Source organism: Malaclemys terrapin, chromosome 2, assembly GCF_027887155.1.
Source record: "Malaclemys terrapin pileata isolate rMalTer1 chromosome 2, rMalTer1.hap1, whole genome shotgun sequence".
Classification (NCBI taxonomy): domain Eukaryota; kingdom Metazoa; phylum Chordata; order Testudines; family Emydidae; genus Malaclemys; species Malaclemys terrapin.
The window spans coordinates 62,700,837-62,717,835 of record NC_071506.1 but is presented as its reverse complement, the minus strand read 5'-3'; the positions used below and the strand labels follow the sequence as shown (position 1 = coordinate 62,717,835).

The 16,999-nt window shown below is 41.5% G+C and overlaps 1 protein-coding gene across 1 annotated transcript in view; it reads left to right on the top strand.

The window, feature by feature from the left end:
- The window catches only part of YTHDF3 (YTH N6-methyladenosine RNA binding protein F3), a 48,544-nt gene extending 33,074 nt beyond the window's left edge, over nucleotides 1–15,470 (top strand). The window contains exon 5 of the mRNA XM_054018086.1: nucleotides 14,499–15,470. Coding sequence (XP_053874061.1) covers nucleotides 14,499–14,522 — 24 coding nt within the window. The 3' untranslated portion in view covers nucleotides 14,523–15,470. The remainder of the gene's footprint in view (nucleotides 1–14,498) is intronic.
- The last annotated feature ends 1,529 nt before the right edge of the window (nucleotides 15,471–16,999 follow it).

Sequence of the window (16,999 nt, the reverse complement as noted above, 5' to 3'; positions counted from 1 at the left end):
ATTGTCTCCTGCTCTTCTCCACTTCTAACAGAAGCCTATAGAATTGAAGAGAAGAGGAAATGATGAAGTAATCAGAGTCCAGATAGAGGAATAGACTGCAGGAGGGAGGTGGAAGTGATGAGGGATGTGGAAGTGACACAGTTTTTAATTGGATTCAGAAATTGATAGGGAGCCAATTCAGGTAACAGAAAGGACACCATTATAAATTGATACTGCTATGCCAGAGCTACAACCAACATGTCCAACAATCAACATGTGCCAATTTTAGTTTTTTGGATTTTAATGTCAGATTTCGTGAATGCGCAAGTGTGAAATTAATCCTTTTTGCTTTGTGGCTTTACCTCGTAAACTTGAGAGTTGACGCTACTGACTAACCCACTATCTAGGTGGTGTGAGACACTATTGAGGCTCTGATTAGTGAAGAATCTCAGGGGTATTATTCCCCAGCTGTTTTAAACATCTGCTTTAGCAATTGAAGGTTATTACAACTTTTGTTTCCTTTTGTTCTTGTGATAAGTTAAAAGCAGGAACTTGTTTTGTTAATGATTCGACAAACCAATTTTAAGAGCCTGTTAGCTAAGTTGGAAAAAAAACAACAACAAAAAACACTTTAATGCACAACAAGCTGTTCTCTTAAATGTGGCTCTTAAACAGTCGTATAAACCAGTAGGAGTGGTTGGAACTAAATTGTGACGTGTTTAAATGTTAGTCACAAGAAATGTCATTATTTTGTGGCAATACCTATCTATAGCATGGCTATTACCAGTTTAGCTCTGGGTGTATGCACGTGTTAGCTATTGCTGAAGGAATTTACATACACAGTCTCCTCCTCCTCTGTACCTCACTTACATAGGCAAACTTAATCTTTGTCTACACTGGCAAGTGAAAGACAAAATGTTTGTTGTTCAGAGGTATTAAAAAACACCCCCACCCACCCACCCCCCGAAAGACAAAAGTTTTGCCCACGACAAGCGCCGGTGTGAACAGCGCTTTGTCGGCAGGAGAGCGCTCTCCTGCTGACAAACAGCGGCTACACTTCACACCTTTTAGCGGCACGGCGTAGCAGCACAGCCGTGTCGCTAAAAGAAGTGTAGTGTAAACATAGCCGTAGCTAGTTGCATTTTGTCTCTTACTGGAACTGCAACAGAGCATCTTGGGATGTGATGCCACTGTTCTCCATTTGGCTTGGTATGTTCTCTAGATCAAGCCTAAGAAGAGCAACAGGAGAAATCTTCAAGGCGAAAGTTAAGTGCCCTGATTGTGGCTCTTCCCTCAGCTGTGAGCATAGTACATTAGATTTAGCCTTCCTTGAATCAGGTTCCAGCAACAAGGTCAAGCCAGTTGATTGTGTCATGCTTGAAGTACTAACTATGCCTCCAGATATGCTAGAGAAGAAAAATGACATGGATTTTCCATATCTCCTAGTGGGCTTGGGGGGAATTACATGTATTCTTGCTTTCCTTCAGGGAAGATACAAAGTTCTAGATGCTCAGACAATCTGATGGAGCAACGGGTTTTATGCAGTGTCTTTTCTCTTCTCCCACTTACTCCTGGCCTCCACTGAGAGACTTAATCTCTCATCCTAAGTGAGTATCCAGGTCTTTTAGGTGCTCATAGGCATGCATTCTGTTCCCGTCTCCTTTATGTGAAAAGGGAATTTGGCTCAGATTCAGATGAGTTTCCCTTTCCTAGTGCTGCAACTGTTGCTTATGTTGCCCTTCCCAAAAACACCAATAAAAACCTACAGATTAAATTTAAACTTCATGGATGCTTGAATTCTCAGCCTAGAGTATGGCAGTCTGATCTTCTCTTGGATGCTAATATCTTCTTCTATCGCCTCTTGGACAGGAAGATCAAAGGGACAGTCAGGAAGACCTTTATAGGTGGAGTGGAAATTGCCATAGTCATTTGTGCATCTTGTATGTTCAGGCTGTTGTTCGGTGGCTTACAGACATTCAGATACTGACTAAGGAGTCTAGATCTGTCCTCCTTTTTGAGCATGCTCTCAAGTGTCTAGATATAGTCTCTCCCATCTTGTATCTGGTTTGCATGCTCCTTTGATGGCTTCCCTTCCCTATAAAATTTTTTGCAGTTGCTGCCTTCTGGACCAAAAGTCTGTGAACAAATTCTGCAGGTGCTTTGCCATACACTATCTGCAGCATGTGACCAAATTGTGATGAGACATTCAATCAGAGTGTGCTGAGAGTAGTCCTCCTTCAGCAGCTCTAGGGCTGTCTGGGAGAAGGGGGCAGTTCATAGTTTCTTTGGGCATGTTCTGTCTTCTTTCTTCTCTATCACTGTAGCCTAAGTCTTTTAGTCTGTTTTTATGCAAAAAAATCTTTACTAACAAAAAAGAAAATGGAGAATGGGGTAGTGGTTCAAGAAATATTCAGGAAAGAAGCATGGTCTTCCCATTTATAAAGTTTTTTGTGGTTGGTCTTTAAGCAAAACTATCCATCAATTTTTATTTATCTTAATTCTTTGCAAGATGCCAAACTCTTGTACCAGATTACTAAAAGTCCTTGAAAGAAGGACAGCAAGCTTAAATCTGTCGATGCTGTATTTTGTTATGTGGTATTTGCAATAATACACACTTAGTGTATGTTCTCCCCTCTCTGGGAACTGTTCTGTTTGTTGTAATTCTAATACTAATCCAGCAAATAGAATACCTCTGTTGTTTGCCGAGCATATTGCAGGGGATGAGAAATTACAGGACCTATAAATCTGCTCAGTTGAATCTTTTTACCAAAATGTAGTACATTTTCATTAAAGAAAACTGTCTACATATTCAGTCTTTAATGTTGTATATTTGAACGTGGTTATGGAATAAACTTTGGCCAATATCCAGTTTTTAAACTATCCACAGAATACTGATCTGAAATCTAGTTGAACTTCTAATGATTTAGACTTGTGAAAGAAACTTGGAAATTTCACAGTCATAAGTATAGGAAAATAAGTAAGAATTCTGTTATTTTTAACTTTAGTAGTTTCACGTGCTTAGATAGGGAATGAGTACTCACATTCATAAATTGTAAAAAAAAAATGCATGAGATGTTGTGCACAGGAAGTTGAGATCTATGTGTTGATGGAAAGTACAATGCACCAGAGATAGGTATCCCAGTGTGCCATGGTCCATCATCTGGCATGATGTCTTGTGGGAACTTTTCACAATGTATTGTAGGTAGAAATAAGTTTCCCAAAGATCTTTGGAGGTAGGGATCAAGTTCCCAGCATGCAACTTTCTCCATCCCTTAAGCCATCTGTATCTCATAATTTTTGTGCTTTAAAAAAAAAAACAAAAAAAAAATCCCACAAACCTGCACAGCACTTTTTGGTGCCCTCCATCTCAGACAGAACTCTGGAGTCTGCAAAGCTCTTCACTATTTTCATTAACGTTGCAAATATAGAGCGCCTGAGTCTCTTGAATTTGCAGACCCACAATAAGTACTGCAGCAATGGGGGACATGTTGATTTCTTTGAGGACAGATTAAAGGACACAGCAAAAAACAATTCAAGGTTGTTGGTGTTTACAAAGCAGCTGTGGCTGGTAGAGCACCTTTTCTGAACCCAGTAAATGAGCACTGACTCATGGGGTTACATCATAATGCAAGTTTGGGATGACAAGCAGAACTTGTGGCTGTAGTTCCTGGATCCATGCGCCTGGCTCACCCCAGCCCTCCAGAGCAGGGGCACCAGAATGAGAGCTATAGTAGAGAAGCAAGTGGCAATAACACTCTGGAAGCTTGAAACGCTTTATTGCTGTCTGTGGGAGACAATTTTGGAGTTGGAAAATCCACAGTGAGGACTATTGTTATGCAAGTGTGTAGGATCATTTAATCATCTCCTGCTATGCAGGACTGTGACTCTCAGCAATGTTCCGAAATGTAATGGATGGATTTACAGCAATGGGTTCCTGGACCTCGTGGGAGGGGTGGTGGTGGGAGGGGGGAAATAAACATCAAGCACATCCCTATTTTGGCACTAGCTCACTTTGCCACAGAGTGCATCAATAGAAAGGGCTGCTTTTCTATGATAATGCAAGCACTAGTGGATCACCAGGGGTGCTTCATTGATATTAATGTGGAGCTGGTCAGGGAAGGTGCATAACGCGCACATATTTAAGAACACAGGAATGTTCAGGAAGTTGCAAGCAGCGGACTATCTTTCCTGACCAGCAGGTTACTATTAGCAATGCCAGTAGTGATTCTGATGGACCCAGCCTATGCCTGGCTCCCCTAGCTTGTGAAGCAGTACACTGGCCACCTCGACAGCATCAAGGAAAGATTCAGCTACTGGTTCAGCAGGTGCAGAATAACAATTGAATGTGCTTTTGGTAGGTTGAAGGGATGCTTGCAGTGTTTACTCACAACATTGGGATATTTTTTTCACTGAGATGTAATGTTGTAGCTGCCTGTTTGTTGTGCAAAGAGGGAGAAGCTGATGCTAGAATGGAGGGAAGTGGAGCATCTGTGTGCTGATTTTGAATAGCCAGATGCAAGGGTCATTCTAAGAGCTCAGTATGGAGCTATGCGTTTGAGGGAGCCTTTGAAAGAGCACTTTAATGGTCAGTCACAGGAGTGTTCTGTGCTGGACTGTCATCTGGACCTGGAGCATTGGGTGTTGCTATGAATTACTCTGTGCTGGCTTTATAATTATAAATATGACTGGGTGTCTTCCTAAATCTGAGTTATGTGGCACTTGCTATACATGTATACACTTGTATACAGAGGTTCAGGGCAGGGTGGTCAGGGGACAGGGAATTGGCTGGGGGGAGGGTTGGATAGGCGTGGGAGTCCCAGGGGGGGTGTCTGCCAGGGGGTAGGGGTATGGATACGGGTTGGGGCAGTCAGGGGACAGGGAACGGGGGGGTTGGATCAGGGTGGGGTCCTGGGCGGGTGGTTAGGGTCGGGGGGGGTCTCAGGAGGGGGCGGTCAGGAGACAAGGAGCGGGGTAGGGGGGTTGGATGGGTCAGGGGTTGTGAGGGGGGCAGTCGGGGCGGAAAGGGGCGGGGGCCAGGCTGTTTGGGGAGGCACAGCCTTCCCTCCCTGACCCTCCATACAGTTTTGCAACCCCGATATGGCCCTTGGGACAAAAAGTTTGCCCGCCCCTGTTCTAGGTGTTTGCAAATTGATTGCTTGATTATTTCGCCTGTTATCTTTCTGGGTACTAAAGTTAAGCTGACTGGTCTGTAATTCCCCAGGTTGTCCTTATTCCCCTTTTTATAGATTGGCACTATATTAGCCCTTTTCCAGTCCTCTGGAATCTCTCCAGTCTTCCATGACTTTTTGAAGATAATCGGTAATGGCTCAAATATCTCCTCAGGTCCTTGAGTATTCTAGATTGTATTTCATCAGGCCCTGGTGACTTTAAGATATCTATCTTATCTAAGTAATTTTTAACTTGTTGTTTCCCTATTTTAGTCTCAGATCCTATCTCATTTTCATTGATGTTCACTGTTAGATGTCCAATCGCTACTTGCCTTTTTGGTGAAAACTGAAACGAAAAAGTCATTTAGCACTTCTGCCATTTCCACATTTTCTGTTATTGATCCACCCTCCAACAACGGGCCTAGCCTGTTGTTGGTCTTTGTTATGTTCTCTCTAGTCCTCCTCTTTCTCCTCCTCATGAGGGTCGTTGTGGAGGGGGCATCCCTCAAGACTGCAACTGCAGCAGCTGCTGATAGACAGACACATGTATCACTGGATTTACAGTCACAATGGAAAGGAAAAGATAATCAAAACTCCCTTCCCTTATTCCCGTAAAAACATTTAAGACATGCTTATTGACAAGGTTAGCTTTGCAGCGCTTCTGGGCAGCACCACTCTTGTGCCATACTCACCAGGGCTGTGGCTGATATGGGGGGCACGGAAAGGAATTTCAGTTACCGAAATGTTATTGTTTCATGTCCCTATTCCATGGTATAAGTATAGGGCTATGGCACTGAATATTGACAGTTTTCCCCAGGCAGTGGTAGTTTCAGTTGATATCCCACTCCTGAGGTAACAAAGGCACAGGGAGCACAGGTGCTGCTGGAATCCTGAAACTACGCAGGCCTGCATGCTGCTAGCCTGTTTGCTGCAGTGGTGCTAGCCAAACCTACAATGTGGTGGTGTGGGGAAGTATCCTACCATGGAGGAAGAAATAAGACTGTTATCCCTAGAAACCTTTGAGAGGACTGAAGTGTGTCTCCAGGAAAATTTCATTGAGATCTCAGGAGGATACAAGGGATATAAGAATGACCATACTGGGTGAGACCAATTGTCCTTCTAGCCCAGTATCCTTTCTCTGACAGTGGCCAGTGCCAGATGTTTCAAAAGGAGTGAACAGAACAGGGCAGCTTATTGAGTGATCCAACCCCTGTGGTCCAATCACAGCTTCTGACAGTTGGCGGTTTAGGGACACCCGGAGCATGGGGTTAAGTCCTTAACCATCTTGCCTAATAGTCATTGAAGGACTTGAAATTATCTTAGTCGTTTTTCAACCCAGTTCTATTTTTGGCCTTCGCAACATCCCCTGGTAACGAGTTCAACAAGTTGGCTGTGCATTAAGTAAAGAAGAACTTCCTTATGTTTGTTTTAAACTTGCGGTCTAATAATTTCATTGTGTATCCTCTATTTCTTGTGTTTTATGTGAAGGGGTAAATAACACTTACTTTCTTGACACTATTTGTCACGGAGTATTGGGGGACTCAGGGCCCTGCACCCCCGGCTTCCTGCGATTCACCATGACTCTCAGCCAGCCAGTAAAGCAGAAGGTTTATTTGGATGACAGGAATACAGTCCAAGACAGGTCTTGCAGGCACAGACAACAGGGCCCCCCTCAGTTAGGTCCAGCTTGGGGTCCCAGGGCATGCCAGCCCACCCCCCTTTGGGGGGGTCAGAGCCATCTCTGCCTCCCAGACATCTCTCCAGCCTCCCTCCAGCCTGCTTCCAGCCCTCTGCTTTCAGCGACCCCTCCCACAGCCTTTCTTCAGTTTCCCGGGCTAAGGAGTCGCCTCGCCTTCAACCCCTTCCTGGGTTCTCATGTTACACACTCAGGTATGCGCCCTCGGGCAGATCCCATCCTACAATGCAGACTATCCCAGCACACTCCCCTGTCAGCATTCACAGACCACAGTGAGAACAGGCCCAGTTCGTCACACTATTCATGATTTTATAGACATTATCATATCTTCCCTTAGTTGTCTCTTTTCAAAGATGAACTGTCCCAGTGTTTTTAATCTCTCTGCATATGGAAGCTGTTCCACACCCCTAATCATTCTGTTACTCTTCTCTGCACCTTTTCCAATTCTAATATCTCTTATGAGGTGAGGCAAGAAGAACTGCATGCAGTATTCAAGGTGTGGGCATACCATGGATTTTTATAGTGTCGTTATAATTTGTTTTGTCTGTCCCTTTCCTAATGGTTCCTAACGTTCTGTTAGCTTATTTGACTGATGCTGTACATTGAGCAGATGTTTTCAGGGAACTATCCATGATAATTTCAAGATCTTAAAGTGGGTGATACAAAATTGGGGTCTAAATTAGCTGTGTATAGCTGGGATTGTTTTCCGCTGTACATTATTTACACTTAGCAACATTGAATTTTATCTGCCATTTTGTTGTTCACGTCACTCAGTTTCATGAAATTCCTTTTGTAACTCTTTGCAATCAGCTTTGGACTTAACTACTTTGAGTAACTGCATTGTCTGCAAATTTTGCCACCTCACTGTCCACCGCTTTCTTCAGATCATTTATCAATGTGTTGAACAGCACAGGTCCTAATATAGATCCAAGGGGAATCCACTATTTGCCTCTCCATTGTGAAAACTCTCCATTTATTCACACCCTTTGTTTCCTATCTTTTAACTAGTTACTGATCAAGGAGAGGACCTTACCTCTTATCCCATGACTTTTTGCTTTGCTCAAGAGCCTTTGGTGAAGGCCCTTGTTAAAGGCTTTTTGAAAGTTCACATACAATATAGATTGGATCACCCGTATCCACATTAAAAAAATTAAGCACGAGATTTAAAAAAATAATTACAATTATCGCAGTTTTAATTGCTCTGTTAAACAATAATAGAACACTATTTATTCAGATATTTTTGGATGTTTCCCCACATTTTCAAATACATTGATCTCAATTACAACACAGAATACAAAATGTACAGTGCCCACTTTATATTATTTTTGATTACAAATATTTGCACTGGAAAAAAGAAATAGCATTTTTCAATTCATATTATGCTAGTACAGTAGTTGCAATCTCTTTTTCATGAAAATGCAACTTACAAATGTAGAATTATTTTTTTACATAACTGCACTCAAAAACAAAACAATGTAAAACTTTAGAGCCTATAGATTGACTCAGTCCTACTTCTTTGTTTACATTTACTGGAGATAATGCTACCCACTTTTTATTTACAAAAGTGCTCTGTGAATGCCTGTTCTCACTTTCAGGTGACACTGTAAATAATGATGGTCTGTTATGATTTGCATTTTGTTCATTAGTCAGGTCAGTTTCACTTCCTTGCTCTCTATACTGAGGCCAGGCCTACACTACAAACTTTTGATTGCATGACTATGTTGCCTATGGGTGTGATAAAGGGTGATATGACTGAAATAGCTGTCAGCAAAAGCCCCTGGTATAGATGCTGTTGCACCACTTTGTAGGTTTAGTATACTAGTAGAGCTATACTAGCAAAGTCTTTTATGTGTAGATCTGTTGTGACTGCTTGCATTTCCAGCACACTGTGCGGTAAATGTAGAATCCTGCACAGATACAAAATTTGTATCCACATCCGATCCACAATCCGCAAACAGTCCGTGAATACCAGCAGATTTGCAGGGCTCTATAAATACATTTTAACAATTTCCATGAATAGATTTTATACATCGCCCATCCTCTTGAACTTTTACAGCTCTTTTTCGGCTTGAACTAATAAAATGTTCTGTTTATATTGCTATTGCTTTTTGTCAGACTGCTGCCTTAAATTTTTCATCAAAAATTACCCTTTGACTTTTTCCTCCCCCTTCCATTTAAAAAGTGCATTAAAAGTTACATTGCCCATTTCTTTCATTGGTTATTTTGATCTCAAAATGGGAAACAGTTTCAAGTTAAGCCAGCTACTCATTTTCATGACTTTGGGTTTTGGAAAAATAGGGGGAAAACTAAAATAACATCTTGGTACATCATTGAATTCATAATTCAGAGGATAATTTCCTGCAGAGTTTTTCATCTGGTGATTCTTCAGTTGGTACCTGAATTTAGAAAGAACTGAACTTGCATGAAATATAAGGCAATATGGAAGAGCTGAACGTAAGTTGCTATATTATCAGTTCCACATGTTTGTATATTCTGGATTGATGCATGCATTTCCAAAGCCTGAGTGTTTTCCAGGTTCATCCCCTAATTTTATTAGTTAGTATATGTAGCAAAATCTGCTCACCATGTGGTTTATAGCTAGCAGTTATCATTAACCAGCTGTTGCAGTCTCATGTAGCTTTAATTCAAATGCTAATTACTCTCCATGTGCTGTCGATAAACTCCACCCAAAGCCCAGTAACATCACTGCTTGCAATAAATTCTAAAGTGAAACAGACTGCATTGTCGTCCCTTGGCAAAGAACTTGAATTAATTGAAGGAGCTTTCAATCCGGGAGTGTCAAGGAGAGATTTGGGAAAGATTCTGATAGTCAGAATTTGAGAAGTAAAGAAAAGAATGTAGATGAATGGGAACTCGGGGAGAGTTCAGACTGTACACTGGAAAATGTTCCCAAGCAAAGATGCTCTGTTCTAATCATGGAAAGCCTGGGATAAAGGTGTTCTATTGTTTGGTCTGTCTTCACTTTTTGAGAGCCAAAACACTGTCCTGGGAGCTGGATATCCATTTTGATTCCCCCACCTGCCTGGTTGTCAAGATGGGAGAAGGGAATTGATATTAAATGGACTTTTACTTTAAGTAGTTTTTTTTTGGGGGGGGGGGAGGGGGAGGAAAGCAATATAGTGTACAAATGTATTTCTGTTCTTTCATCTTGTCGTACTAAAGACCATTTCAAATGCATTTGAGACACATTCTTCTATGCACTCTATAATGAGATTTCAAAATTTTAAATCTACGAGGCAGCAAAAATGTAAAGTTTGTTTCTCTCTGTGTGCGCACATGTGTGCATACATTCAGGAATTGAAAATATGCAGGTAGTATGGGCTTGGAGAAGGAGGGTTTTTAAAGACTACATCCTTTTTTGTTTTCTGATGGAATTGAAGACAAAGGCCTTGGCTACACTTGCAAGTTACAGCGCTGTAAAGCCTCCCCCAGTGCTGTAACTCACTCCCCGTCCACACTGGCAGGGCACTTACAGAGCTGTATCTCCCTGGGTACACCGCTGCAGATACTCCACATCTCCGAGAGGAATAACCGCTGCAGCGGAGTGGCTACGACTCACGGGTGTGAGTGTAAACGCTTGCAGCACTATACTAATCACCTTGTCAAGTGGCCAATCCTCTCCATTGTTGTGACCGGCCGCAGGAATGCGGAAGTGCTGGTTTCAAAGCTCTTACCACAGAGAAAAGCAAACAGTTTGCAGCTTGCTTTGAGTGAGTAAATGAATGAGCAGGGGGCCGGGAGTTCAGAACTTACAAAATAGAGAGCTGACATGCTCCAAAAAGCACTCTCTCTCCCCCCACACTCCCTGTTATAATCCACCCCCTCCCCTCTTCTCCCCCCCCCCCCAGTTTTGGAAAAGCACGTTGCAGCCACATGAATGCTGGGATAGCTGCCCATAATGCACCGCTCCCAACACAGCTGCAAATGTTGCAAGTGTGGCCACACCACTGTGCTATCAGCTGTCAGTGTGGACAGACTGCAGCGCTTTTCCCTGCTCAGCTGTACGAAGACAGGTTTAATTTACAGCGCTGTACAGCTGCAAGTGTAGCCACGGCCTGATTTTCTTGAGACTTACAAATTTGTAAGATGCCTAACTTCAGTCTCTTAAATCAGCAGATATCTTCGGGGTGGGATTACTTTTTAGGTTATTCGTTAGAAAAATGTTCTTGGACGTGAAGGACAGCGTTTGATTTAAGTGTGTTAATCCAGAAGCTATGTATAAAAATGCAAATAAGCATCAGGATGGTCTCTATGGTTAATATGTGGGGGGTTGGTTGGGAATGGGAGACACTTTTTAGCAAATATATACTTGAGGTTACTTCCATGAGTTAACTCTTTCTTCACAACATTTGCAAGTATAATATAAGTATTTCAGAAGTGCAATATTGTTTGAAAACAAAACCTTTCCTAAATCGAAATCATTCGGTCTTGTGCACTTTTTCACTGCTTCACATTACAATATTGCATCTTTAAGTGGAGGTCTGCTAATGATACAGCAATAAGCTGTGACAGAATGTGCATTGTAGGCTATTTTTGCATGCCTTTACACAGTGAGAAATGAGGTCAAAGGTCTCATGTCTTCAGCCACCTGAGAAATGCACCAATGACATGCTAATACACATGAATGGTTCATTAATTTCCCATTTTAAAAAATCCTTTCCTTTGCAGGCTTTAATGCAGGGGTCGGCAACCTTTCAGAAGTGGTGTGCCGCGTCTTCATTTATTCACTCTAATTTAAGGTTTTGTGTGCCGGTAATACATTTTAACGTTTTTAGAAGGTCTCTTTCTATAAGTCTATATTATATAACTAAACTATTGTATGTAAAGTAAACAAGGTTTTCAAAATGTTTAAGAAGCGTCATTTAAAATTAAATTAAAATGCTGATCTTACGCCACCAGCCTGGGGTTCTGTTCACCTAGGCTGGCAGCGGGCTGATCAGGGCCTGCGGGGGGTGGGGGAGTGTTTCAGGGGTAAGGGCAGAGGGCTGGGGTGTGTGTAGGGGGTTCAGAGATCAGGGCAGAGGGCTGGGGCTGTAGGGGTGCAGGGCAGAGGGATGGGTGTGTGTTGGGGTGGGGGGGTTCATGGCAGAGGGGTGAGGGGTGCAGGCAGAAGGTTGAGGGTATGGGGGGGTTCAGGGCAGAGGGATCGGGATGGGGGGGTGCAGGGTAGAAGGCTGGGGGTGTGTTGGGGGGGTTCAGGGCAGAGGGCTGAGGTGCTCGGCTCGTGGGGGTGCTCCCAGCCCCCTGCCCTGAGCAGTCATGGCAGGGGGCTGGAAGGGATATGCCCTGTTCATCCCCTTCCCCTCGGCTCTGTCCCTACCCCTCTCTGCGTCCTCTATGGAGCTGTGTGTACGCTGCCGCGCTTCCCCCTTCCCCTCGCTAGGGCCATCAGCTGATTGGCGCAGGGAAGGAGAGGAGGAAGGGCAGGAAAGCACCATGCTGGGGGAAGAAGCGGGGGAGAAGGGTAGCTTGGTTGCCACAGGACCAAGCTTCTGCCTCCTGCCCCCGCAGGGGAGAGCGGTGGGTGGGGGGGGTCGAGTGGGGCTGGGGGCCGGGACTGTGGCAGGGAGCTGCGTGCCACTCAGAATCAGCCCGTGTGCTGTGTTTGGCATGTGTGCCTTAGGTTGCTGACCCCTGCTTTAATGCAATGTACTCTTTGACTATAAAAAGTCAGTCCTAGTAAAATGATGAAAAAATGGGAAACAGAGAATACCTTTACTAATATTTAAAATAGGTTTGTTTAGATTCTAAGCTCTTTGGGGTGGGTTTTGTGTGTGTAGCATCCAGCACAGTGGGATCCTGATTGAGGACTCCAGGAACTATTGTAATACAAATAATTTGCACTGTCAAAGCAGTGTGAAGCAGGCAATTTGGAGGACAGAATCTGGCCCAATGTGTGTAATGGTTGTATTTTGAGTGGTGAGGGTCTAACCGTGCACCATTGTGAGCTGCTGCAAAGGTGTTGCATCAAAGTACCAAACCTCTTTGTACAGTTCATGGCCTCAGCCATACTCTGAACTTTTTAATAAGAACAGCTTCAGTCATATATGGCTACTGTGTACCTTCTTTCTTGTAGTCTGTCTTCCTGGAAGCATTCATTCAGGATTATCTGTTCTTTCCTGCCTAATATGAACAGTGAGGAACACTATGTAGCTTCAGCATGTTACGTGACAGTCATTCTTCAGATTTAAGAGGTTCTTTATCTCATCCTAGCATCGTGCTACTTTTTTGTTGAATCCCAGAAACGTAGTAAAGTTAGTAAAAAAATAGAAATTTAATCTAGTCTCTTCCTTTTAATTGTAATGAAAATTACCTGTGAGTACAGCAGAAGCCTTTCTGTTTGTGAACTTTTCCAGAAGAGTGTTTAAAATATTGAAAATATCACTATGTATCACTAACTTACTCTACTACATAATGCACTTATAAAACATAGGTGTATATGCAAACACTAAAATGCACAATCACTTCTCTCCCAATCACTTTTTTCCTGTTAATAGCAAAAACAATTTCTAAAAAAAATGGAGAGGTTTTGTCCCAACATTCTCTACTGTTGATTCCTTCTTACCTACATTTATTGGTGCATGTGGACCTTAATTATGACAGCTATTTTTTTCATAGAGTGATACAGTATGTGCAGCAGTAGTGGCACAGAATTCATCCAAAGCACAGTGAAGTTAATAGATTCACATTGACTTTGAGTTTTGGATGAAACCTCTAGTGACTGAAAGAACAGGAGTACTTGTGACACCTTAGAGACTAACAAATTTATTTGAGCATAAGCTTTCGTGGGTGACAGCCCACTTTATCGGATGCATAGAATGGAACACACAGAAGATATTTATACATACAGAGAACATGAAAAGGTGAAAGTAACCATGCCAACTGTAAGAGGCCAATCAATTTCCACCTTTTCATGTTCTTTGTATGTATAAATATCATCTTTCTGTGTGTTCCATTCCATGCATCTGATGAAGTGGGCTGTCGCCCACAAAAGCTTATGCTCAAATAAATTTGTTAGTCTCTAAGGTGCCACAAGCACTCCTGTTCTTTTTGCGGATACAGACTAACACGGCTGCAACTCTGAAACCTGTCTAGTGACTGAGTATCACCTCAATAGCACTTCTAGATTCCAGAACTGTAGGGAATAAAAAGCTTCAAGGAAACTTAAAACTCTACTAATTAAACATATAGTCCATTTTGCTGACAACTTAGGCAGCAAATTTAAGGTATTTTTTTTTTCTTGCTTGAATGCTGAATAGCGCCTCTCCCCCCCCATCCCCCCTTTGACTATTAATTTCATTCAGTGGAATGTCTTTTTAACGGAAGCAAATATTTCTCCAGTATGGTGCCTAAAAGTAACAGTGGGATGTGTTCCTTTCAACAGCTCATTGTCATTTAAACAGATTTGCCTTTTAATTTCCACTGTACTTTAAAAAAGTTATCCTGAACTAAGCATTCCACTTTGCCTGAATACATACAGAACATTGATTTCATTTCCTATAAAACATGCTGCATTCTTTAAGGAAGTTGACATGCTTAACAAGTGACATTATTACTGCTCTAATGAGGGGGGAATATCAGAATTTAATGTGGAAATGCCTGTTTTAACTTTATTTCCCTTTTTTTTTTTGCAGGAGAGAAATAGAAACAAACAATAACTATATGGAGATGTCCTGCTAGAATTACAACACTAATGATGTAGACTCTGGAAATGCCTAATATGTCTAAGAAGACGTTATTAAAGCTTTTTTTCTGCTTAAGGTGACATCTTTGAACACTTTAACACGAAATTGACTCTTCTTGTAATGGTTCTCATCAGTGCATCTGCCCTTATACTCTCTCACCAAACACACTTGAGAACTGTAACTTCGTCAAGCACTTTCTGTCATGAAGCTTTTACCAGTATCTGCTGTCTTTTGTATTTATGCATCCTAGCTAAGGCACAGGAGACGGAACGAATGCAAGGATTCATTAACTCTTTGAATTTGTTAAATACTAACAATTAACCATTAGAAGTGATTCAATGATGTGAGATTCACATTGCTTCAACTTACTTTTTCTTTGTTGTAGTTTTTTTTTTTAATTGTCAGTTTTTAGCTATTCAACAGATTAAAAGCAAAATCATGCCATATTTAGTCCTGGAGTAAAACTCAAGTCTAAATGTTCATGTGAAAATTATTGTAGTAAACTTTTAATATGGCAAGGCAACTTTAAGATGCAGTTTAGCCAAATGAAACGTAACATGAAATTATATTAGAATGACATTTCCCTTGTTTCAAACTGTTTGGTGTAAGAGAATATTAATATGCAGCTTGGTGGACAGCACCGGTTAATGCACACTTCTTTATTTTTTCTGTAATATGTATACTGAAAAAAGTGCATTTGTCTGAGGAACTGTTTATTTGCTACCACTCAATGAATCTCAGTTTTGAGTAAATGTACCTCAGTCTAAATCAGACTTTTTATGACCTTTATAACTACATTTAAAACCTTTAATTCCTATTTCTGGGTGTTTGCAAGCCTGACAGATTGCTATCATGGAAGTGAAAATTTACTCCTCTAGGTGATTCACTAGCTAAATAAACATAATTCTTGTTTAGCAAGCATATACTGTTTCTCAACTTTTTTCCTCCTATTATCACAGTATTCAGGCATTCTCTCTATTCAAAATACTTTTGGAAAAAGACTGATCAGTGGATCAAGTCGGTGTTCACATCCATGTGTACCTGTTACTGGCTAAAGCTATCTAACAAAGTGTTTAAGATACTGTATTAATCTGAATACTTCTATGCTAAATTTTTAATTTACCGTTTGAAAATTATTTTTTACAATAACCTGTTTCTTAGTAACATGAATTTTACCTGATGGAAGAATTTGTATGATCAAAAATGTCAAGCGGCTGTATGAACTGCATAAAATACTGAACAGTCTGTTCAAATTCCAGAGAGAGTTTCCTTTTTTAGAACAGCAGTGTAGAAGACAGATATGTTAAAGCTTAAAATAGCAATACTGCAGATTTGAATGCCTTTGGTGTGTCTTATTATCCAACGCGTTTACATTGTGTTTGGAATCTCTCTTGCATTTACAACAGCTTCTAGTCAGCTGAGTACTGACATTTAGGGACAAGCACAGCTTTTTTAAATATAGGCTATTTTACTATTTATGCACTACTTTTTTCTCTTCCCCAACACACACACAATGAATATACAGTGTTCTTTATCCATTGATTTAAAACATTTTACAGTCCCTCAGTGAAGATTTAATTCAATATGTTGGAACATGGGATATAAAGTGTTACGAATACAAATGTTAGCTTGTCCCAGTATTCTGAAAGTTCAAAAGATAATTGCACCCGGCAGTGTAGAGAAGGAAGCAGTTTGACTCAAATGTTGAGGGGGGGGCCAGGAACAAAGAGGGTGGACAGAAAGGGGCAAGCTATGTGTGAGGCATGGAATGACATGCTAGGGGACTGTGGCAGAAGGGTCTATAATCAATGAGCACAATTCCCTTCAGGACCTAGATTTGGAATCCTGAGTCCTGGACTCCCAGCATTCCTTTATTGTATAGCAAATAGCTGTAAAATAGTGGCAGAATGTTTCATCTCTCTCTACTGGCTAGTCTACAGCCTTCCACTCCTATCAGCTGGTCTGTTAGCTTAAGTGGCAGATATTGATGCTGTGAGACTAAAGGGTGTAATCCTGCTGGTGACCCATGTGGGCATCAACATATTTCCACACCATGGAATTTGTGTTTTTCCTTTTGCTTTTAAAAACAATGTAGGATAATACAGGGGGGCATACAGTGAAAGAATGTTAAGTTTGCAAGTCAATCATTTGAATATTAGTAAATGCCAGAATCAAGTTTGTTTGTGTACTCTTAATTCAGATTCTGTGTATGTATACATTGTTAGTCTTTAATTATATGATCACTATATGCTATTTTTTCCCACAAGAACCCGGCCTAATTCAGTGCACAGAATGAAGCAGGTTGTGTGCAATGAAGGAGGCTATGCCTCATTTGTTCCAGAAGTTAGAAGATGTGAAGAAAATGACTTGGGATTGCAGGATGAGACAGAATGATCTTCTGGCTAAGGTAGTTGCTATAGAGTTCCTGTATGATCCTAGGGAAGTCACTT